This window comes from Oryctolagus cuniculus, chromosome 4 (genome assembly GCF_051225735.1).
Source record: "Oryctolagus cuniculus isolate XC-2025 breed Fujian yellow rabbit chromosome 4, ASM5122573v1, whole genome shotgun sequence".
In the NCBI taxonomy this organism is placed as follows: Eukaryota; Metazoa; Chordata; class Mammalia; order Lagomorpha; family Leporidae; genus Oryctolagus; species Oryctolagus cuniculus.
The window spans coordinates 78,981,651-79,006,145 of NC_142870.1; the positions used below are offsets into that span (position 1 = coordinate 78,981,651).

A 24,495-nucleotide genomic window follows, 5' to 3' on the forward strand; every position below is an offset into this window, starting at 1 on the left:
CCATCACCTACTGCCTCCCAAGGTCTAGAAAGCAGCAGAAACCCAACACCAGCAGATACAGGACACAGGCATCTTAACCAGGGACGTCTGAACCATTAGGCTGATCACCCACCCCTAAAATGTCTGCTTATATTTCTTGCATCATCTCTCTTTTCCTAAAGATTTATTTATTTGAAAGGCAGAGAGACAGCGACAGAGAAATCTTGCATCTGCTGGTTCACCCTCTAAATGGCCACAACCATCAGGGCCAGGCTAGGCTGAAGCCAGGACCCAGGAACTCCATCCACATCTCCCACGTGGGTGACAGGGGCCCGAGTACTTGAGCCATTATCTGCTGCTTCCCAGGCACATTAGCAGGGAGCTGGATCAGCAGCAGAGTGGCCGAGACGTGAATGGGTGCTCGGACGTGGCTGTAGGTGTTGAAAGCAGTGGCTTCGCCGGCAACACCCACTCCCATGGTGTCTATTTCTTACAGCCTCACTCACTCTCTTTGCTTGCTTGGTCTTTCACTGTAGAGGCTTTCTTCAAAAGTCTGTGGCTTTGGGCTATCTGTGCATACTGAAAAATAAATCCCTAACCATTTCCCATGGAAAGGAACAAGGGTGTCCTGGAGAATCGGCTGATTCAGGTCTGAGGCAGCAAGTGCACCTTATGGCAAGGAAGCTATCAGAAGCAACAAGGTCAAGGTTAAAAGGAAGGTTAAAAGGACACAAGAGCCAACTCCAAGCGACCCCTACTTGTGAACAATGGAATGGTCATGAAAGAGAGCTGCAATGGACTGAATACACATCAACAGTGTTTAAATCCATGACTCCATAATGCCAATAACAAGAAAATTAATTGATCAGCATTAAAAAACATTAGCAGACCAGCTCATTATTTGAAAACTGGTAAATAAAGACAGAGTAGCAAATATTTATCCTGCTTTTCCTGTCTGACTGCCTCACTGAGTAACCAGTGAACAGAAGCCTCTCTTCACAGAAGTGGTCTAGTAATACATTGTAACAGCTAAAGATGGAATGTGTCCAGGACATGACCATTAATGAGAGAGAGAGAGAGAGAACCATGTTATGTTATATCCCCCAGACTGCAGTCAGCGAAACCCATTGAGATATTTAGCAATAGGAAATTCTTATTAATTTTAGATCACTGAAAATAAGAATCCCTGTCTTTTACAAATACATACAGAAGGGCCGGTGCGGTGATGCAGTGGGTTAAAGCGCTGGCCTAACGTGCCAGCATCCCATATGGACACCGGTTCTAGTCCTGGCTGTTCCACTTCCGATCCCGCTCTCTGCTATGGCCTGGGAAAGCAGTAGAAGACGACCCAAGTCCTTGGGGCCCTGCACCTGCGTGGGAGACCCAGAAGAAGCTCCTGGCTCCTGACTTCGGATTGGTGCAGCTCCAGCTGTTGCGGCCATCTGGGGAGTGAACCAGGGGATGGAAGACTCTCTCTGTCTCTACCTCTCTCTGTAACTCATATAAATAAAATAAAACTTTAAAAAACCACATACATACATACAGGTTCTTCCATCTGTTGGTTCACTCCCCAAATGCCCGCAATAGCCAGGGCTTGCACAGCCTGAAGCCCAGAGCCAGGAACTCCATCCAGGTCTCCCATGTGGGTGTCAGAGACCCAACCACTTGAACAATCATGTGCTACCTTCCAGGGTCTGCATTCGTGGGAAGACAGCCTCGGGAGTGGAGCTGGGATTCAAAGCCAGGCACTCTGCTATAGGTTGTGGGTGTCTCAATAGATACCTTTACTGCTAGGCCAAATGCACACCCCTATCTGACAGTCCAATCCCTGAGCCCTCTGGGCATCAGCTTGCTTCCCTGCCATCCCCTCCTCCAGCTGTGCCCTCTGCTAAGTCATGACGATGGCTCCATCCACCTTCCACTGTCCTGAACAGGTTTAATCTCATCTCCTCTTCTGTTCTGTCATGTGCACCTTTTAAAATCCTTCGATATTTCTCAAGGGTGCAGTGAAGGTGTGGAGATAGACACATATGACCATTGTAGCACATGTGTGCTTTAGATGAGGGCTGCCCCAGTAATTCCAGGCTGGTGATGGGGCAACTGCATGGCCCTGGGCCATGGGAGATGGCTGGCGACTCAGCCAGGGGCCTGGTCTGTCCTGGGCACTCAGCTCCTCCCCCAGACACTTGGCATCAAAAGATGCTGGCTGCGCCGTAATGCAGCTTCTGCACACTGAGCCCCCCACCTAGCAGAGCCAGGTTCGAACTTGGGCGAGGTAGACAGAAGCTGGAAGGGAGCTCGGGGATCGCCTTCAGTGTCTGCCCAGGCGCAGACAAAGCCCCACTATGGTCATGATTTTTGCACCTGCAGGGTGTCTGGCAACCCTAGGCCATTGATCTGTTGCTATCAGGCTTCCAGCCGTGTCCCTCCCTGGAAGTGCTCTGGCCAAGGTCACTCCTGAGCTCCTAATGGCCAAATCCAAGACCACTCATCTCGCCAGTGCTCTCCGAAGCTCCCAGTGCTGTTGGTCACTGGCCTCCTTTTCTCTCCCAAGACCAGTCTATGAAGCTACACTGAATAACCGTGGAGGGTGGGCTGTCCCTTGTTCCCTGCCCCCATGCCCTCACTCTCACCCCTCCCCACCCCCTGCCCCAGCTGCTCTCTTCCTTTCAGTGCTTAGAGAATTTGGGAAGGAGCTGGCTGTTTCTATTTTCCTTAGGGAATAGTAGTTTACATAAATTGTTTAATAGGGATTAGGTACTTAGAAGTCCCTTTAATAGACACTAGTTTGCATAAACTGTTTGCATTTAGCGGTTCCTTTAAGGAACATTAATTATTGAAATCATCAATAAAGCACTGAGTCTGAAGTTTGCTTAAATCATACCCTGGAGCCAAACGGGAGGATGAGTCTGGCAGCGCAATGGAGAGAGACCAGGAGGCCGGTGGGGGCCTCGGCCCTCCCTGCCTCCCCCCGGCAGAGCGGTACAGTTCATCGCCTGGGTGCTGGGAGCCACTGTGACAGCGCACACTGAGGACAGCAAGCTTACAAGCAGGGACCCAAAGCCCCCAGCTGGGCAAAGGCAAGGCACTCAGTGAAGCTGGGCTTTTGCCACGAAGTCAGGGCCTCTTCACCCCAAAGATGGGAGCCCCACACTAAACTCCGGCAGCCTCGTGGAGGGGCCACCCACAGCTGGCCCCAGACAAGTCCTCACCCCTCAAGTGGGAATGTGGACATGAAATGGGCTTCTGTCTTTCCCAGGTTACGTCATACACATGACCTATGACCTGTGCACCAGCTGTCACAGGCCTGGGGAGGCTCAATGCACGGAAGGCCTTCTTGGCAGGCTAGCGTGGTGGGTCTACCCAGCTCTGTTTAGCTGCACAATGGGACCACCTGGAAGCTTTTTTTTTTTTTTTTTTTTTTTTTTTTTTTTTTTTTTACAAGCAGAGTGCACAGTGAGAGAGAGAGATGGAGAGAAAGGTCTTCCTTTTGCTGTTGGTTCACCCTCCAATGGCCACCGCGGCCGGTGCACCGTGCTGATCCAAAGGCAGGAGCCAGGTGCTTATCCTGGTCTCCCATGGGGTGCAGGGCCCAAGCACTTGGGCCATCCTCCACTGCACTCCCTAGCCACAGCAGAGAGCTGGCCTGGAAGAGGGGCAACCAGGACAGAATCCAGCGCCCCGACCGGGACTAGAACCCGGTGTGCCGGCGCCGCTAGGCGGAGGATTAGCCTAGTGAGCCGCGGTGCTGGCCACCTGGAAGCTTTTAAAACCCCCAGTGTCCAGGCTGTACCTCTGAGCAATTATGGTAAAAATTTCTGAGAGTAGGACAGGAGCACTGGTAGTTTTATTTTTATTTTATTTGAAGGAGAGAGAGAGAAAGAGAGTCTCCCATCTGCTGGTTCATTCCCCAGATGCCCACAACAGCTGGGATTGAGCTAGGCTGATGCCTCCCATGTGGATGGCAGGGCTCCACCTGCTGCCTCCCAAGGTGTGAATTAGCAGGAAGGCAGATCTGGGAGCAAGCAGTCAAGTATGGGATGTGGTGCCCCATGCAGTCTCTTAACTGCTACGCCAAATGCCTGCCCCCACTGGTATTTTTCAAAAGCTCCCTGGAGATTATGGTGAGCAGCCAACGGGGCATCCCGTGGTCTGCAGTCGGGCTAGGCCCTTTCCCATCCTAGCACTGGCACCCAGCCATGCAAACCAGAGGCCTAGATGTCACCACAGGCCCAAGCACGGCTACGTCCTCCAGGGCTGCCAACTCCCCTTGTGCCAGGGGTCGCCTTCATGGAGAAGACAGCGTGCCTGGGGCTTCTGGGGCTGTGTGACGCTGTGGCCGTAGAGTCCTGCCACCTTAAGATCCCTCCCTCTGTCTTCTCCCCATCCCATCAGCCTCTGCTTTCTGTCAGCCCTCCCCGTCACTCACAGAGCTGGTTGCTGAACACAGGCCTGGAGCTCCAGCTCAAGGGCAGCTCTGTGCCGGGCCCCGCGTGCTTCCCCTGTGCATCCCTCTCTCTTCCCCCCTGCAGCCGCTTCATGCTCCCAGAACACCTTCCCTGGCAGGCCATAGGAACCGCATAGAAAGCCAGCCCTCCCTCCTCCCAGCCACTTTGACCCACTTCTGCACCAGCTCCCCCCAGGCCCTGACCTGCTGGGCCTGACATCTCGGCTTTGTTTTCTGTGAATGTCAAGTGGAAACTGGGCTCTGGATGGACTGCTTGTGACCAAGCTAGCAGGCCGCGGGCGGTTGCCTCTCTGGGAACTTGCCCTGCCTCGATTCAGCCCAGGCCCAGGAACAGGCCACAGGGCCCCCCCTACAGGAAGAGGACATATGTGATCTCTTACACGCATGTTCCTTGAGGCAAAGGCTGACATGCTTTTGGGTCTGAAATGCATGGCCTGGAGCAGAGGTTCAGCAAATGTTTACTGGGAGGGTGGCTGGCTGGACAGAGGGACAGGTAGGCTGGTAAGGACATGGACAGGAGGATGGAAGGATACTTCCTTTCAGCTTGCCCCCACTCCTGCCTGACCCCTGCCTCCCTAAGGGCGCACCTTCCCTGCCCCCGATTCCTCCCCTCTGAAGGCCAGCCACAAGCTGCAGTGGCCTCTTGGGGATGGACCCAGGAGCAGCGAGAAGGAAGCAGACCAGAATGTCGCCCAGCCCGCCACGAGGTGGTGAAGCCCCAGACCCCACAGCCCAGCACTTGACCAACTCCTGACCTCTGCAGGTTACAGGCTCCGCCCACCACCTTTTGCTGGAGGCCAAGAGACTCTGCCTTCCTTGTGCCCCGCTCAGCCCCCAGCTCAGTTCTGGTCCATGGTGAATTTTCAACGAGCACGTGACCACCGGGAGGCCTGGAAGCCTCTCAGACGCGAGACTTCGGGAGGGAGAAGAGATGGCTAGCCATTCTCTGGAACGTACGGCCTCTGCTGGGGTGGTCTGGCATCTGTCTCTTAATTTGGGATAAATGTTCTGGATCAAAGACTCCTATTAAAACACCTCTCAGTGCACTGAGGGAATTTCGCTCAGGGAGTCTCTCTTGACAACAGACAATAAATCAATCACAGCTCACTGAAAAGGCTGAGTTAAAATGGGATCACCCAGGCCACACAAAGAAGGGAACAGGGGACACCTTTTCCCTTGAGGCCCAAACTCACAGACCCTCCTGCAGACCTAGGCTCTGGACTTAGCATGACCGGCTGTCCCAGTTGGCCCAGCAGAGCCCCAGTTACAGACTGCGAGTTCCATGTCTTGGAGAAACCTTCAGGCCCGTGCAAACAGGGACAGCTGGCCATCCTAGGCCCGGGTTCTTCTGCCTTCTCACCAGCAATTTCCCTGCACGGTGCAGGAGCCCCATGTGTGCCACGCCCTGCTTCCGGATCTCTCCCCAGCCGCACTTGATAACCAAGGTCGGAGTCCACGGCAAGTGGCTCCTAGGGGATGCATCTTCAAGACAAAAAATCCCAGGACGGCAAGGGAAGAAAAGCAAATGTACCTGAAGGAGGGAGACATTGGCAAGGCTGAGTCTGAAGAGGTAGTTCCTGCGGAAACAGAAATGGAGATTGTGAGTCAAGCTGCTTCTGCAGGCAGAGCCCCAGGAAGCAGCCTCCTGGCCCAGGCCTCTTGGGGTGCAGGGACCAGGTGCCCACTGTGGAAGGCTTAGGGTGGGCAGGCCCCAGACACAGCTCTGCCTCCATCGCTTAGTGAATGCGCACGCAACCCTGGGCGGCGATACAGGCAACTCCCCTTTTACAGGTAAGCAAAGGGGCTGGGACAATGGCCCAAGCCACAGAGGGAGGGAGTGAAGCGGTTGGGGTTCACACCCAGCCCCAGGGAGTCTCTGCTTCCAGCCCACCCAGTGGCCCAGAGAGGAAGCCCCTGACCCCACACGTTCCAACCATGGAGACTTTCTGTTCACCTGAAGCCTCACAGAGCTCTAGCAAGGACTCGGCCCAGCAGTCTGCTTCCCGGGCCCGCCGCCTGACCTACTCCCTTCCTCACGCCTTCTCTCCCGGCTCCGTGCCCTGGGTCCTGGAGGCCCATTTGCACTCCCTCCTGCAGCCCGGGACTCTGGTCTGCCGTTTCCATGGCCACCCCACCCCCACCCCCAGACCACTGCATCTCCTTGAGCCCCACTGAATTCCTCTGCCGGCCCACAGTCCTTCTCCCCATAGTCTGACTGTATAGCTGCCACCAGTCCCGTCCATGTGGTCAGCCTGCAGATTGACAATCTCCGACTGTAACAACGACACTGCTGCTAACAACAGTCAGCCACGCATCCAGCACTGGAGGGCTCCGGGTCACGGCATGGACGCGCGGCCCAGGCAGGGAGAGGCCCGGCTCCACCACACGCTTCGGCCCTCCGGAAGCCTTGGTGCAGGCTTGCATACAATGGACAGATGAAGGCCCGTCTGTTTGCTGTCCCAGGACCATGGAGAAAGACACGGTGTGACCTGCACTTCAAGATTTATTAAAGCCAAGCGCATGGAAAGTCTTGGGTTTCCCCAGAGGATGCTTCCATCGTCTGGAGCCCATTCCTCTTGTGGCTCCTGAACTTTTTAGAAACAACGACTTGAGCAAGTCCTGGCTGCTCAGCTGTGCTGCTGAGAAGAAAAATGAGGGGCGAGATGGAGGCGGGGCCAGGGAGAAGCAGAAAGCCGGCACACTTCTCTTCCCAGCTCGGGCTGCTGGCCCAGGCGCCGCTCAGCTTCTCTCCTGCGCTGGGGCTGGGCGAGCCTTGCCTGTTGGCCTAGGCTGCAGCGCCCCCAGCCCCAGCCACTGGCAGAGTTCCCCCTGCCCACCCTCCGGGCCTGGGGACAGATGCACTCCAGCTTACTCCAGCTTACGGCTCTGCCCCAGCTGTCTGCTCAGGTAACACAGGCGTCTGCTCAGCTTTCAAACGCTAAGGAAAACATTGCTTCACTTCACTCATTTGTATCCCATCCAAAGCCATTCACAACAACAGTGCAGTGGGCTCGTCTGGGAGCTGGGAGATGAGAACAGAGAGAAACCTCTGTAGCCTCACTGGCCCTAACTCCCCTAGGGAACAAGGCAGGGTCACAAACGAGTAACAGAAGCCCTTGCTTGAGTTCCAGAGGCCCAGGGAGTCGGGAAGAGAGAAGATGCCAGGTAGAAGAGAAAGGGCAGGAAAGTGCCCAGAGAAAGGAGTGGAAAAAGCTGCCAAGCACCCTCAGCCATGGCGCTGAGGGGTACAAGGAACCAAGCCCAGGATGGACAGACAGAGCCAGGCTTAAGGACCTAGGAGAGAGATGCCTGGGAGAGGGAGACCCCCAGACTCAGAAAACACAACTGCCATTCACACGAGGGACCAGGAAGAACAGTGTGACCGTGGGCAGTGACCTCACCTCACTGAGCCTCTATTTCCTGGGCCGTAAAGCGGAGGTGAGTGTAGACTCGCCTCCTGGGGGTCCTTGTGCAGTCGAGATGGTGGCCTGCACGTGTGACTTACTCCCTGGGTGAGATGATCTGTTGCACGTTGATTTATTACACACAGGAGCTGATTTATTAAGCACCTGTATGTGGTACATAAATAGCACCTGGCACATGGCAGGTGCAGAATGAACAGCAGCTCTCAAAAAGCTTGCCCAGGGGGCCGCCACTGTGGCGTAGCAGATAAAGTCACTGCCTGCAGGGCCAGCATCCCATATGGGCGCCGGTTCAAGTGCCGGCTGCTTCACTTCCAATCCAGCTCTCTGCAATGGCCTGGAAAGGCAGTGGAGGATGGCCCAAGTCCTGCATCCATGTGGGAGATTCGGAAGAAGCTCCTGGCTCCTGGCTTCAGATCGGCCAAGCTCCAGCCTTTGTAGCCAATTGGGGAGTGAACCAGTGGATGGAAGTCTTCTCTCTCTCTCTCTCTCTGCCTCTCTTTCTCTTTCTGTGTAACTCTGACTTTCAAATAAATAAATAAATCTTAAAAAAAAGCTTGCCCGAGATTTTAAGACTTTATTTATTTATTTGAGAGATAGAGTTACAGACAGTGAGAGCGAGAGACAGAGAGAAAAGTCTTCTATCCGCTGGTTTACTCCCCAGATGGCTGCAACGGCCGGAACTGTGACAATCCCCAGCCAGGAGCCAGGAGCTTCCCCAGGTCTCCCACATGCGTGCAGGGGCCCAAGCAACTGGGCCATCTTCTGCTGCTTTCCCAGGCCATAGCAGAGAGCTGGATCAGAAGAGGAGCAGCTGGGACTCGACCTGGCGCCCATATGGGATGCTGGAGCTGCAGGCAGAGGCTTAACCTATTGCACAAAGTGCTGGCCCCACTCATGGGTTTTTAAAAGTACATACGTGGGGCTGGCATTGTAGCACAGCGGAGTAAGCCATCTTACTTACTTGCAATGCCAGCATCCCATATGGGCAGTGGTTCAAATCCTGGATGCTCCACTTTTTTTTTTTTTTAACTTATTTATTTGCTCCACTTTTAATTCAACTTCCTGCTAATGTGCCTGGAAAGGCAGTGGAAGGTGGCCCAAGTGCTTGGGCCTCTGCCATCCACATGGGAGATCTGGATGGAGTTCCAGACTCCTGGCTTCAACCTGGCCCAGACCTGGACATTGTGGCCATTTGGGGAGTAAACCAGCAGATGAAAGATCTCTTTTTTCTCTGTCTCTCCCTCTCTCTGTAACTCTGCCTTTCAAATAAATAAGCAAATGCTGAGGAATAAAATAACGGATGTATAGCTGGTGAAATTGGAATTAGAATGAAGATTCGTCTCCAAGTCAATTTCCTGATGGCAATGCATCTCTCTGTATTTGATGTTTCTCACAACTGCATGCGGGTCCACAGCCATCTCAGAATACAAAGTAAGACAAGCGCCCTCTTGGCTGGGAAGATGCACGCCTGTCTACCTGCATATGAACAGACTGCTCTGCAGGGAACGCACGGGGAGGCCTCCTGCCTGTGGGAGCGGTGGCCCTGCCTCTCCCTGAATATGCTTTGGTACTTTTTGAATGTTGGACTACATCACACGGGACCGATGCAAAATAATTCATTCTAAAAAGGTAAAAAAGAACAGGAAATGCTTCCAGCCCCAGCTTCACAATGCCCCAGACTTTACAGAAGAGGACACTGAGGCTCAAGGTCAAGGTCAGCTCATCTCGTCCCAGTCTAGTGGTCCACTCATGATGAGCAAGGGAAGGGGGAGAGACAGGAAGGACAGCCCCACGCCAGGGACGGTCGGCTACCCAGGGCAGCCTGGGAGTGTCCAGCCTCGTGGCTGCTTTCTCCCCAACCCTTTGGGCTGCATCAGAACCTCCGGGGGAGAGGGGACTGAAAAGTACCAGTGCCATCAGAAGCAGTAACACGGACGGGCTAGCATGAAGAATTCCAGTCCTGGGCCTTGGTCCCATTCTCTGTTGTCACCTGGCTATGGAATCCTGGGAAGATCACCATCCACCCCCTCCCCGCCCCAGGACACACGCTTCTGCATGGTTAAAATGAGGGCAGTTGGAAGAGACCAGCCATTCTCAAACTTGAGCCTGCATCAGAGTCACCCAGGGGACAATGTTACAAAATTGGGAGGGGGCATTGGGGGCAGCATTACAGAGCCTACTCAGGATGCCAGCTCCCCAAACCACAGCCTGCATTTGAGTTCTGGCTGCACTTCCAATTCCAGCTTCCTGCTACTGTGCACCCTGGGAAGCAACAGGTGATGGCTCAAGTACCTGGGTCCCTGCCACCCACATGGGAGACCCAAACTGAATTCTAAGCTCCTCGCTTCAGCCTGGCCCAGCCCCAGCTGTTGCAGGCATTTGGGGAGTGAACCAGCAGACGGAAGACCTCTCTCGCTCTCTCTCTTTCTGTGCGGGTCTTTCTGTCTCTTTGCCTCTCAAATGACTAAAAATGCATACATGTAAAAAATTTTAAAAACACAGTTGTGGCTCTCCAGCCCCCCCCTTCTGATTGGAGAGGTTTGGGTAGACCCAAGACCCACGTGGGAATGTGTTCCCAGGAAGCAGACTGAGACTCACAGGGTGTCGCTCTCCTAGCTGCCTTCCCTTCCGGAGCTGACGACTCTGAGGACAGAGCTCCCACTCCACCCCAGAAACTGTCCACACGGCCTTCCTAGAAAGCACTTTCTGTTCAGGAAAGAGGTCCAAGGAGGCCTGTACTGGGCACTCGGTGCAGGTGGCCAGCCGGCCAGCAGGGGGCTCCTGGGCACTTTCTCTGCTGGAGCTCCCAGGGAGCTGGCCAATTAGGCAGGTCCTGGCAGCACAGCAGGGACAGGGACAGGAGGTCGCCAGCAGGTGTCCTTGCTTTCAGCACTGACAACCTCAGAGCATGTGGCTGGCAGGGCCCGGGAGGTCTAGGGGTCACCACCACCCAGCCCCCATGCAACTTCCGCACGCTTCCTTTATAAGGTGACAATCACACACACACCCAAGAGTCTGGTGGGAAGGACGGGCCCAGGTCACAGATCTGCCCACTGTGGGCTCATCCCAAACAATATGCCCTCCACCCATGCACCTCCACTCCCTGCCCCAGCCCACAGGCACCTCGTTACCTGGCTCCCACGATGAGCTGGTTCCTGGAGGGGTCCAGAGCGAGCTGGGAGAAATCTCGGGCACCGGGGTAGGTGAAGTTAGAGACCCACGGCTTCAGATCTGGGGGAGGGAGAGGCACCCTTGGGTTACTGTTGGACCAGGTGCTCCCAGCAGCACCAGCACCCCACCAGGGGACAAAAGAGGTAAAAGTAGGGCTGAGGGGGGCCGAGACCTCCAGGAGACCTGGGGGCCACCTGCCCACTTCTGTAAGCAGCCTGCTCAGTGACCTGACGTGGGGGTGGGTGTTGTCGCTGATCTTCCTGTGTCCCCCAGCTCCGAGGAGGCTCGACACTCCCCAGATGCACAAAGACACTCAGCACCACGGCACCGGCAATCCTGTCCCATCTTAGAACTGGCCCCCATCCTCCCCTCGCCCCCCCCTCTGGAGCCCACTCCCTTGCAAGTCAGCATCAAGTCTTGCTTGGACTGGTGCCAACCACCTCCTATCCAAGCTAGCTTCCAATCCTGGTTTCTCCAACCCATTGCCCACAGGGAACCCAGAAGCAATCGTTCTAAAAGGCAAATGTGGTTATGGCGCTCTTGGCTTAGAAAGCACTGAGCTATCCCCAAGAGAAGCACCACCTCCTCGAAGGTCTGTGGGTTTCAGTCCCCAGACCCCCCCATGTCAGAGGCCTGGCACATTCATCATGCGGTAAGCAAATGGAAGAATGATACTTGATTCTTGCCTCCTCCAAGAAGCCTGCCCTGACTGCCGAGAGCCAGGGTTAAGGGCTAGTCGGCTTTACTGACACCACAGCTCCATCATACTTGGGTCTACCCGGATGGTTCACTGGGGTGGGGGTGGGGGGCAGAAAAGCCCTCGCTTCTTGGATCTCCGGACCCAGCCCAGCACCCAGCAGTGTTAGAATGAATGTGAATAATCCTCAATTCTCTTCTTGTATGAGAAGAGTCAGGTTTTCAGACAAGGTTCCATGGAGGTGGCATGGAGAGAGGATGATGGCCAGTGTCCAGCCCTGTCTGCAAGGGAGGCTCTTCCCAGCCAAGGCTGACCCCCTTCTAAGGGGTTGGGTGGACAGACAGGAGAGGGAGCAGCCTTCTGCACCAACGGGAGGTGGTCTGGGAGCGTCCAGCTGTACCAGCAAACGCTCTCTCTTTCACATCCACCACAGAGCCGCTTCTCCGTCCTGGTCCACAGCCCCTTATAGCTCTCCCTCAGCCCACGGCCCAGGGGTGAGAGCAACTGGCAGCAGTGGGGGGAGCTGTGGTGCAGAGGGACTTGTACACATCTGGGACTAGAGAGGAAAAGGGGAGAGCGAGGAGGCGCTGGGCTTTCTGCCCACAGCGCCTAAGTGGCTGGCACAGACGGCCCGGAGGAGAGCCAGTGTGTGTGTATGTGTGTGTGTGTGTGTGTGCGTGTGTGTGTGTGTGAGTGCGCAATCCAGGGGAAATAAATCATTGCTCATTATCCCTCCACTACAGAGTAAAAGCAGCCCTTCATTTCTGCACGACAGGCAAACACTTAATCGCTCCCTGGAGAACCACGAGGTTTTGCGAGTTGGATGTTTTTCAGAAAACTGTGATGTGCACCATTTAAAAAAGGAGAAATTCTACAGCAAAATGAAGGAAGCCCCTTGGGTCCCCTCTGTCCCCAGCAGGTGACTGGGGGCTGATGTAGGGGTCATCTAGGCAGAAGCAGTGGGTCTGGAGTCGGTGGGCGGCGCATTTGGCTGACCTCAAGGCCACTTTCAGAAATCATGGTAGGCTATTGTCCTACCTTGGAGCCTCAACCAAGGGTCCTCCTCTTCCAGGATGCCTTCTGGGATTGTAACCTCTCCACCCTGATCTTTTGTTGCATATTCTATCTGCGGTTTCCGTTCCATTTGCACTGTATGTTACTGTCACTCTGTGCTCTGTGTTCCATTCGCATTGCATGTACGTCACCGTGTTGCAGTCTCACTGTAGCGTGTTCCTGTCACTCTGCAGGCTGTGTGTGCAGCTGCGGGTTGGGCTGCTTGCCTGTCCCCATCAGCCCCCTGCTCCCTAACAATAGCAACAGGTTACTCGTGCCTTCCCCCCTCCCCTTCCAACAGGGATGCTCCTGTGGGCAGCTGGCCGGGGCCAGAGGTGGCATGGCCCGTCTGCAGCAAATTCTCCAAGTGAAGCCAACATAGCCACAGGGAGGCAGAGGCAGGAGGCATGGAAAGTGGGGTCCCTTCCAGATTCAGCGCCTCTCCCCAGCCGCAAAGGGACCCCCAGGGGCAAGCAGGAGGGCCGAGGGGGGAGAGTCGCAGCTGGGCGCAGCGCCGTGATCCTGGGTCACCTCGGGAAGGGAGCCAGCCTCCTCTTCACAAACAGGCAGGGGGGACCGGAGGGAAAGGCTGCCTTTGAAACTCTGAGCACGTTCTGAGCGCCGTGTGCAGCGAGGGCTTTGGACGGCGACTTTAAGAGAAAAATGATATTCTCCATGACGCGCCTGTGATGTTAATTATGGTCAGTTCAATTACCCACTTTGTGGATCAACCACCACCGGCGTTCACTCCGGGCTGGCTTCTCCCCGCTGCCTGGAAAGGGCACAGGCCAGCAAGAAACAGGCGGCCCCTACGGAAAGCTGCAGGACAATGTCTGATCTCACCGGAGACGCGCCGGCTGGTGCGGCGGCTCACAGATCCTGGAGGGCATTTAGGGGTTATTCACCCAACAGCTGGGCAGCCTGGGAGGGCGCCCTCGCAGCCGTCGGCCTGTCACACACCAGATGTCATGGCCAGGGGGTCTTGGAGGCCAGAGGTCCACGCTGCCCTGCCTTGCGGCAGCAGCTTCTAAGGAACAAAGCGCTTCCGGAGCACAGGCCCTACCCAGCAGTGCTCAGCTGAGCTGGGAACGTGCGGAGGCCACAAGGAAACGTTTGTTCACCTCCAAGGTCCCGCAGCGGCCCCGTCCCAGACCTGGTATCAGGCAGGGCTCAGTTAAAAAGCTGGTGCCCAGATAGGAAAAACCCAAAGCTGTCAGCACAGAAAGGTTGGTGCAGGGCTGGGAAGCCAGGCTCACCCAGGTCCCGGCTGAAGAATTGAAAATGGACCCCTGCAACCCAGAGGCACTCAGAAACCCACCTGCCATCTGCCCAGTGCTGACCAGCCTATGGGAGAGGGGGAGAGGAACCCACTCTCCACCCCTCCTGAGCTTGACTCCCATGATCCCTGCCTCAGGATCAGTCAGGCCAGTAGCACCCCTGACAAAGTGCCCTGTGTGAGGAGCTCAGCCCCAGAGTCCCGTTCCTGGTGCTCCCCTTCAGTGACATCCACCCGCACTCCCAAGCCATCAGAAGTCGCAGGGTGTGTGTGCGTTTTGTAGGCTTAGAACGTTGCTAATTTCCTTTAATCCACTTAAGCCTTCAAAGCCTTGGATCCCTGCTCACACAAGACAGCGCCAAGGACAGCTGCAAACCTTGCTCCCTGTGCGGACTCACCCCCAGCTGGGAGTCTGTGTTCCTGGCAAGCCCAGCCCCCACCCTGCAGCCTGCACCTGGCACCTGTGCCACCCCGCCCGCCCTGCGGACCCCACAGCAGCCTTGGATTCCCTGACCGATGTTCCCACTTTGGTTTGTGTCTGGTCCCACACTCTGGCCAAGCGCGTCCTCCTGCACGGGGTGGGGGCTAGAGCCGCTGACTGCTTTGCCAGGGGCACAGAAAGAGCAGCAGGCGGGGAGTCGGGAGAGGCACATGGAGCTGGGCACTGACCAGTCTGTCCACCCTCCGTGCCTCGGTCTCCCTGTTGGAACAAGGAGATGACAGTCCTGGCCCTGCCTCCCTGGTGCAGCCGGGGTGGGCCCAGTGTTGATGACTTAAGAACCCACAGCCAGCTGCCGCGTGGGCGGTGGACCCCGCAGTGTGAATGTGTGTCCGTGGCTGGGGTGCTCTGGTGTCTGGGTCTTATGTCTTAGCTTATCATCAAACGTATACACGGATTCTAGGAACTCGCACAGACAACGGACGGGCCCCCTGGCAGACGGCCAGTGAGTCCCAGTCCCGGGTTGGGAAGTGCTTTCAGAGGATGCTCTCAGGCCCTCCCTGGACAAGCAGAGGAGTTATTGGTCACCAGGGCCCCTTCTGCTGGGGTTCCCAGGACCCCCCAGCCAGGCCTCCCTGCCACCGACTGAGATCCCGGATGCTCCTCGGGAGTGAGTCATCACCAATCCTCACCCAGAGAAGCCAAGAAACGGAGCCTGGGCTTCCAGAAGAGCTAGAGCTGAGACCACCAACTGATTCTTGGCCACCCCCCACTCCCCGGGATGTCCACACACAGCTTCCTTCTCCAGCAAAGGAATCCGAGAGAGACAGAGAGCGAGAGCGAGAGCAGGAGCGAGCAAGCGAGACAGAGAGAGAGAGAGACGCCGCCCCGCCTTTCCCCAGGTAAACATGGAAGGAGATCCTGAATAAAGTCCCCTCCAGCCCACTGCTGCCCTCTCTTCCAGAAACATCTACCCCCGCAGGACGGATCTCAGTATCCCACAGAACACGGGCGTCCAGGCACTCCCACCAGCCAGCCAGATCCTGCGGAAGTCCCCACTAAGGACCCAGGACCCACGGCTGCAGAAGAGGACCTGGTGGGCACGGCTCTCACCTTCAAAGGCCACGGTGGGGTGCTCCCTCAGGGCGCAGAGCTGCTGCTCACTGCTGGGCTCACCGGAGATGTCCTGGGAGCGGGAGGGATGAGACACCAGCAGGGTGAGGCTGGGCAGCAACAGCGACACGGCCAGGGGTCTGGGGGCCACCATGGTGGGCCCCTCCGCAGGCAGGCTGGGGAGAAGACCTGCAATGCAAACATTTGGTCTCACCAAGCGCGCTCTCCACCACAGCACGTGGGGCCAGCAGCCCCACAGGATTTTATTTTATAAGCACGTTTTTAAAAATTTATTTACTTGGGACCAGTGTTATGGCAAAGTGGGTTAAGATGCTTTCGATGCTAGCATTCCATACGAACATCAGTTCGAGTCCCAGCTGCTCCACTTCCAATCTGGCTTCTTGCTAATGTGCCTTGGAAGACAGCAGATGATGGCCCAAGTGCTTAGGCCCCTGCTACTGCCTTCAAAGACAAAGATTTAGCTCTAGGCTCCCAGCTGCAGAATGGCCCAGCCCTGCTGCTGTGATGTTTTGGTGAGTAAGCCAGCAGATGGAAGATATTTCTGTCTCTCTGTCTCTCTCTTTTCTCTCTCTTCTCTCTCTCTCAAGATGCAGGCATCCCCAGCAGCAACTTAAGCTGCAGTGCCGGGGCCAATGCTGTGGTGTCGTCAGCCAAGCCTTGCCTGCATTGCTGGCGTTCCATATGGACGCTGGTTCAAGTCCCGGCTACTCCTCTTCCAATCCAGCTCTCTGCTATGGCCTGGGAAAGCAGTAGAAGATGGCCCAAGTCCCTGGGCCCCTGCACCCACGTGGGAGACCTGGAAGGATTTCCTAGATCCTGGCTTCAGATCAGCCCAGTTCTGGCCATTGAGGTCATTGCAAAGTGAACCAACAGATGGAAGACCTTTCTCTCAGCCTCTCCATCTCTCTGTAACTCTACCTCTCAAAGAAATAAATACAATCTTAAAAAAAAAAAAACTACAGTGCCAAATACCCACCGCCCACTGCCCCTCCACAGGATTTTTAAGATAAATTCATATGTATGTACATTACTCAGAGTTTACTCTGCCCCAGTAATGCAGAATTATAGATCATAGCTTAAGAGCTAATTTTCTTTGTAATGGTATTCTGGACAACACTGACACATTATAAAGCCTTTCTATTATGATTCCAAATGGTTCAAAATTAGTTTTGATGATAAAGGTGGAATCTTACAGATTTTAATAAATGAAGCTGGGGCAAGGAGTGGCCATTTGTGAAAAGATAGATTGAGGTCCATAACTCACACCTTATTTATACTAGGAAAAATTCCAAGTGAACAGGAGATTCAAATGTTATGGGTAAAACCACTGAACTACTAGAAGAAAATCTGGCCAGAATCCTTTATACCTTGAAGAGGGAAAACATGACTCAAAATCCAGAAGCCAATGACAAAAAGATTGACAGACTTAGCTTTGTGAAAATCACAAACTTTCAAGTGTCCACTCCCTTCCTAAGAACGTCATGCAGAATCAAAAGGCAAGTGAGAAAGTAAAACACAGTTTTTCAGCTCATATCACAGACACATGACTATGACATTTCTGAGATACTTGTTTACATATTACATTCCTAATGTAGACAGAACTCCTAGGAATCACGAAGAAAAAGACCAACAATCCAGGAGAAAAATGCACAAAAAACAGACATAAAAATAAGGCCTGGAATAGAGAGACAGCTGTTCCCAACCATGATCAGAGCAGACCCAGACACTTGCTATGGCTTGGATGTAGTTTGTCCCCCAAAGACTCATGAGTTGCAGGCCTGGTCCTCCATGTGATGATGTGATGGGACAGGTGATGAAGCCTGTAAGATATGGGGCCAGGTGCCAGTGCTGTGGCATAGCAGCTTAAGCTGCTGCCTGTGACGCTGGCATCTCGTATAAGCAACTGTTGGAGTCCCGGCTGCTCCACTTCCCATCAGGTCCCTGCTAAAGTGTCTAGGAAAGCAGCAGAAGATGGTCCAAGTGCTTGGCCCATGCCACCCATGTGAGAGACCTGGATGGAGTTCCAGGCTCTTGGGTGGGTCCTGGGCCAGTCCTAGCCATTGTGGCCATTTGGGGAGTGAACCAGCAGATATATATGTATCACTCTCTGTACCTCTGCCTTTTAAATAAGTAATAAATGTTTAAAATCAGAGGCAGTGCCTGGTGGGAAGGCCTTGGGTCAGGGAGTGCCCTGGAGGGACGGTGAGGCACCAGTCGCTCTGGCTTCCTGTTGTCCAGACAGGATCCTAGCCAGCATGCTATGACACAGCCAAGAGGGCCCCAGCAGAGCTGACCCGATGGCAGCACCACGCCCTTCAACCCCCAAGGCTGTGACCTTAGGAACTTCTCCTAGAAAATGAGCCTGCCCCAGGTATTTCACTGGAGAATCATCGAGTGGACAGAAATACCTCCTGTCATGTATCGGTGTAGCAAAAACCCGAGTCAGCAGGTGAACCCAGTGACAGTTGTTTTTTTGTTTGTTTGTTTGTTTGTTTTTTGTTTTTTTTTTGACAGGCAGAGTGGACAGTGAGAGAGAGAGACAGAGAGGAAGGTCTTCCATTTTGCTGTTGGTTCACCCTCCAATGGCCACCGCGGCCGGCGCACCGCGCTGATCCGATGGCAGGAGCCAGGTACTTATCCTGGTCTCCCATGGGGTGCAGGGCCCAAGCACTTGGGCCATCCTCCGCTGCACTCCCGGGCCACAGCAGAGAGCTGGCCTGGAAGAGGGGCAACCGGGACAGAATCCGGTGCCCCGACCGGGACTAGAACTCAGTGTGCCAGCGCCACTAGGTGGAGGATTAGCCTATTGAGCCGCGGCGCCGGCTCCAGCGACAGTTTTTATGGCAGTTTTTATGGCAGAACTACCCACATGTTTACCTCCTGCTCCAGCACCCCAGTTCTAGGAACCAAGACTCAGCTACCGGACGTGTGCCCCACGCACGTGTCAGTTCACACACTGCAGCAACCCTGGTAAGATCAACACAGAAACTTGGGAGTTGGTGTGCAAAACCGTTTACTTGACAGTAATTTTATGTGTACTGAATTGAATAACAAAGTATTGGGGTCTGTATTTTGCATTTTTTCCAATTCCTTTCTCTAGTAATTCACTTTTATTGAATTTTACGTAAGTATCCATCTGTGACAGATTGTAAATGAAAAATCAAAACTGTTCCTCCGCCAGGGCTGAGAGGTGAAAATAGACTACGGAGGCACACGCACATGTGCAAAGTGTCTCGAGTACAAGACCGTCCACTGGGGGCTTCTCTGAAGTAGCAGGATAGGAGATGGCCCAACAGCCAGAAGCAGGACACCGCTTAAATAAACCATGGTGTGACCGCATGGCGGAATACTACGCAGCTCTCGAAAAGAATGAAGATTTTCGGGGCCGGCGCCGTGGCGCAGTAGGCTAATGCTCTGCCTGCAGCGCTGGCATCCCATATGGGCGCCGGTTCTAGTCCCGGCTGCTCTGCTTCCAGTCCAGCTCTCTGCTGTGGCCTGGGATAGCAGCAGAAGATGGCCCAAGTCTTTGGGCCCCTGAGCCCATGTGGGAGACTGGGAAGAAGCTCCAGGCTCCTGGCTTTAGATCTGGGGAGTGAACCAATGGAAGGAAGACCTTTCTCTCTGTCTCTACCTCTCATTGTCTGTAACTCTACCTCTCAAATAAATAAATAAAATCCTTAAAAAAAAAAAAAAAAAAAAAGCCGGCGCCGCAGCTCAATAGGCTAATCCTCCACCTAGCGGCGCTGGCACACCGGGTTCTAGTCCCGGTCGGGGCACCGGATTCTGTCCCGGTTGCCCCTCTTCCAGGCCAGCTCTCTGCTGTGGCCCGGGAGTGCAGCGGAGGATGGCCCAAGTGCTTGGGCCCTGCACCCCATGGGAGACCAGGAGAAGCACCTGGCTCCTGCCTTCAGATCAGCGCAGTGCGCCGGCTGCAGTGGCCATTGGAGGGTGAACCAATGGCAAAATGGAAGACCTTCCTCTCTGTCTCTCTCTCTCACTGTCCACTCTGCCTGTCAAAAAAAGAAATCCTTAAAAAAAAAAAAAAGAATGAAGATTTTCTCTTCTGGAAAGGCCAGGCTGAATTAGGTCAGGGCCATCGTTGCCTTGGGGGCAGGGGAAGGGGTCCAGAGGTGACCCGGAGAAGTCGCCCCAAGCTGACTTGGGTGCCTGTGTGCCTCCTGCTTCATCACCAGCCTTTCTCTCTCTTCCCTTCTCATTGCCACTATTTTAATCCAGTGGGATCATTTCCTGGGATAACACTGACCACTGAGTGGCCCGGGGCGGGGGCGGGGGTGTCCCGCAGCACCTGCTGACCCCTCCTCCTCGGCCTCCTGCCACTCCCTGGGCCAGCCTGGCAGGAGACCCTCTGGGAGGGAGGTTGGACCAAACCTTTGTTTCTCACACCAGGAGTTCTTCCTTGGTGCTAGGCTGGACCCTCCTGCTGCCCAGCCCTGGTGCCCACCACCCTCTCTTCGGAACACTGACCCCTGGCCTCTCAGAGACAGCCATGGAGGTTGGGGGGAGGAGGGGAGCAAAGAGCAGGGCTGATCCTGAGCCAGACAGCATGTGGTCAAAGCCCACTGCTCCCCTTAGCAGCGGTGTGTCTCTGGGAAACACTCTTAGCCTCTCTCCACCTCGATCTCCCCACACTGGGAATGATAACCCCAACATCAACCCCTCAGCAGCTGGAAGGACTGCAGGGGTCCCCAGCCTTAACAGCCCCATGACAGTGCCCAGCAGACAGAGAGGAATCCACGGGGGTGAAATACTCTGGCATCCAGGGGAGGAAGGGCAGGGCCTGGGAACCGCCTGTGGCCCGACAACACCGTGCTGAGCACCTTATAATTGTCCCTGCAAATCCACTCTTCTGTCCCGCCTGCTCCGTGCTTGTGGCTGCAGGTGCACCATGAGCCTCCCTTCCCTCGGCTTGTGTTTGGCCAACAGAAGGTGGAGGAAGCAGCAGTGAGGGCGCACAGAATGTGTTCCTGAGACAGTGGGAGGTCAGAGCTCCTGTCCCTCTCCTGTCCCTTCAGCACTGGGGTGGGACAGCCCTGGGTCACCAGCCCAGGGTAAGGCTCAGTGAGCCACCCCTAGGGCTCTCCAACCCCCCTCCTACATCTTCTTTAGGGTGCCCACACCCTAAGCCCTGGGGTTCTAAGTTAGATGCACACCTGGGCCTCCTCCCCTCCCCCCAGCCCCAGGCCTTACACTGGCTAAGTTCCACTCCCACGAGAGTTTTTATGGAATACATCCTCCAATCCCTCCGGAGTCAATCACTGCCCTGTGAACATCACCCCCTCCCCCAGCACGTGCGGAAGCACCAGGCAGGACCCGGACGTCCTCTCTTTGGCGGCCTTCCATCCAGGTGAATGAGGAGAGAGACGTGGAGGCAGATGGGTGCGTAGCCACGCAAGCCCGAGACAGACTGAGCACCAGTACCCAGCTCAGGGTCCCAGCCCTGAGAGCTGACTTCATGTACCCCACCGCGGCTCAGCCACAGGCCTGTTTTGCCACCGTCCTCAAGGGCCTCCTCCCTGCCTGGTAAGGTTGCCCATCGGCCCTAAGAGGGCTGCAAAGCAGGGAGAGAGGGAGCAGGGGAGGAGCTGGAGCGTGGGGTGCTGGTGACCCGGGCTGCGCACGGGGACGGCCCCCTGGCTGTCCGCTCTCACCTTCCTGCCTCCTGGCCCGGGCTCTGCATCACTGAGAGGCAGGGACCTCATGCCCTGCGATCTTCCAGAGTGGGTCCTGTGGCAGGTGGGGCTGGCAGAGAAGTACCCTGCTGCCCCCTGGGCCACAGGCAGGAAGGCCAGAGCAACATCAGCTTGGCGCAAACGCCGAGTGACCTCACACCCCAGGCCAACACCGTGGTGCAGGAAATCAGGTGGGGCCTGGGGTGTGGAATTCCTGGCAGCCCCGCCTGCCTCCACCCTGCCCCCCATGGTCAACCTTCGCACTTCTGGACTTGTTCTTTCTTTGTCTTTGGGATAGGGAGAATAACACCCACCTCAAAGAGTTATTGCGAACAGTGAATACGCTACTTTTATCTAACAGGCTTAGAACAGCACCTGACAGGAAATAAGTAGTGGATGAATGCTGACTCAGCGGGTGAAGACTCAGCCTGCAATGCTGGCATCCTGTATGAGTATTTGTTTGAGTCCCGTCTGCATCTCTTATGATCCAGCTCCCTGCTAAGGTGCCGGGGAAGGCAGCAGAGGGTGGCTCAAGTGCTTGGTCTCCTGGGGCACCAGGATGGATTTCTAGACTCTTGGCTTCAGCCTGGCCTAACCCTGGCTGTATCAGCCATTTGAGAAGTAAACCAGCAGATAGTCGATCTCTTTGTCTCTCCCTGTCTCCGTAACACTGCCTTTCAAATACATAAATTTATTTTTAAAATGTGGACTCTCATTATTAGAGAATAAGGCTTTCCTAATTTACGTCCTTACTTTTCAGGCCTCAATTATCATTAGCCAGGCACCATTCCTAGCCTATACATGTTCATTTCTCACCCTCGAAAACCAAGTACTCCTGAGACTCCCAGGAATTTCTATTTCTACTATGTCTGTCTGACCTGATGTTAAAATAATCCCAGACTTTAGGCACCAGCAGAGCGCAGCAAGCAGCCAGCCTGTCTCCTGGAGGTGGTACAGCACCTGCAGGAGCCCTGAGCCTGGAAGCCTGTCACACCTGGATGCAAATGGCAGGCTCGCTGCCTGGAGGGAATGCTTTGAAGCCCCCAGCACTCCGTCTGGCACAGGGTAGGCCCTTCATGAAACCACTCCACTAAGTCTCTTAGTACACACAACACCCAGGGCAGGCGTGTGGCACAGCAGGTTGAGCCACTGTTTGCAGCACTGGCATCCCGTACCAGCGCATCAGCTGGGGTCCCCGTTTCTCCTCTTCTGATCCACTTCCCGGCTCATGCGCCTAGGACAGCACTGGGAGATGGCCCACGTGCCTGGGGCCCTGCTACCCATGTGGGAGATCCAGATTGGGTTCTTGGCTCCTGGCTTGTCTCCAGCCATTGTGGCTATCTGGGGAGTGGACAAGCAGATGGAAGATTTCGCTCTCTGTCTCCGTCTTTCTCTCTCTCTCTCTCTCTCTCTCTCTCTGTCACTTTGCTTTTCAAATAATTAAAATAAACCTTTAAAACTAATTTTAAGTGTACATAAAACCTTCAGTTCCATTCCTAAAAGTAGCCTGTTCCACATCCATCCATTCAGCACCTACTATGAGCCAGGCCCTGTTCAGTTGAGGAAGCAGGGGGTGGGGCTCACATGACAAAAGCCTGGTCCCAAAGAGGAGACAGTGACCTGGGGCCCAGGGCCTGGGAGGGAAGGGACAGCCCACGCTTCATTGGCAGTTCCCTGCCGCCAATCACTGGCTCTGTGGCAGGGTGCCCCGGGAGCTGGGGGAGGGGAGGGCCAGCACCAGCTGACTCTTGCTATTTTGGGAAACCCTTGGTGACAAGGGAAGCATTTTCCCTTCTTCAACCAGAACTTCAATGGCGGCGTCCACTGCTGGCCCAGTTCCCTGAGGGTCCTGGATACGGAGTCACTCGGATGGTCCCTGGAGGCATGTGCCTGTGTTAGGTAGGCAGTCAGAAATGAGCTTATGTGTGTGTGACAAAGGCCTAAGGAGTTGACATCTAGGTCCAGCATCCGCATCGCAAAGTCATCCCGATAACCTTCCAAGTGCAGCCCAGTATCTGCACTTCAAACATCCCGCCGGGATCCTGACAAGGTGTCCTGCCCCTTCTACCCGACAACCATCCTTCCTCTAAGGTGGGGTGACACCAGCCAGGCTTCCCCTGTCTGATAACTCAGGGGAAAAATTCAGAAAATAATTTTTCATATTTACATCCAACAAGTCCTCTGTTTGGGAGGAGGAGAGGGAGGAGGAGGGAAAGCAAGACCCATCCCCTTAAAAACCCCAGCCTAAATGTAAATTGTGCACTCTCTCTCAGGTTCTGTCTGGAGAGGTGCCCATCCATTCTTACGATGTACCTACCCTAATAAACCTTGCTATGTTGCTTTCCCCTGCTCTCTGTCTCACGCCTGAATTCTTGCTTGCGTGAAGACAAGGACCCTTTGCTTCTCCGGTAACACCTGCGTGTGCGGGAGCAGCCACGTGCCCTGCCTGTGGATGGCTCCATGGCTCTGGGGCTTCTCCATCTTCACAGCACAGATGGGAGCAACGAGATCACCTGAACCACAGGAGGGGAGGACCCCACCCATGAGAGGGAAGGAGCAGAGTGGGGCCGAGGGCCAGGCCAGATCCTCAGCAGGCCCTTGGCTCTGGAATAAGAGAGGAGGGCGATGGGTGCAGAGTGTGCCTATGAGTCCCCAGTCCGGCTGACACTGGCCTCCCCACGGGCTCCCTGTGCACCGCCATGCCCTCCCCTGCAGACCGGGGAACCCCGTGCCTGCCCTCGCCCACTGCAGGGAGGGCCAACAGTCCACGCACCCCGAGGAGGAGCCGGGAGGACCCAGCAAACTGCAAATGACAAGGGTGTCCCAAATGGCACAGGAAGCCCTGGGAAATGGAGCAAGCAGGAGGAGAAGCAGCTCCCCCGGGGCCTTGCAGAACCCAGAGGAGCCTCAGATAATCCCGCATGCATGCAGGAGTGCAGCAGGGGGAGATGGGCCTGGAGAGGAAGGCCGGGGCCACGTCTCGAAGTGCCTCTAGCACTAAAGTTTCAGCAGGTTCTTCTGCAGCCAGGGAGGCCTTGCTGGGAGCGTGGGGCAGCAGGCAGTAGCGGAGAGGGACGGGGGCAGGCTTCTGGCCATAGGGAAACTGTGGGGACTAGAACGGGACCCCTCTTCCTCCTGGAGAAGCTAGAGGACAGTCTGGCTG

General features: G+C 55.2%; 1 protein-coding gene across 2 annotated transcripts in view; it reads right to left on the minus strand.

The window, feature by feature from the left end:
- SEMA5B (semaphorin 5B) overlaps positions 1–24,495 on the minus strand; it is a 115,506-nt gene that overhangs the window by 21,942 nt on the left and 69,069 nt on the right. For both annotated transcript variants that reach the window (XM_089331810.1, XM_051818991.3), the window contains exons 2-4: positions 15,622–15,810; positions 11,004–11,103; positions 5,979–6,024 (exon numbers count right to left, since the gene is read on the minus strand). In XM_089331810.1, coding sequence (XP_089187936.1) covers positions 5,979–6,024; positions 11,004–11,103; positions 15,622–15,775 — 300 coding nt within the window. In that variant the 5' untranslated portion in view covers positions 15,776–15,810. The remainder of the gene's footprint in view (positions 1–5,978; positions 6,025–11,003; positions 11,104–15,621; positions 15,811–24,495) is intronic.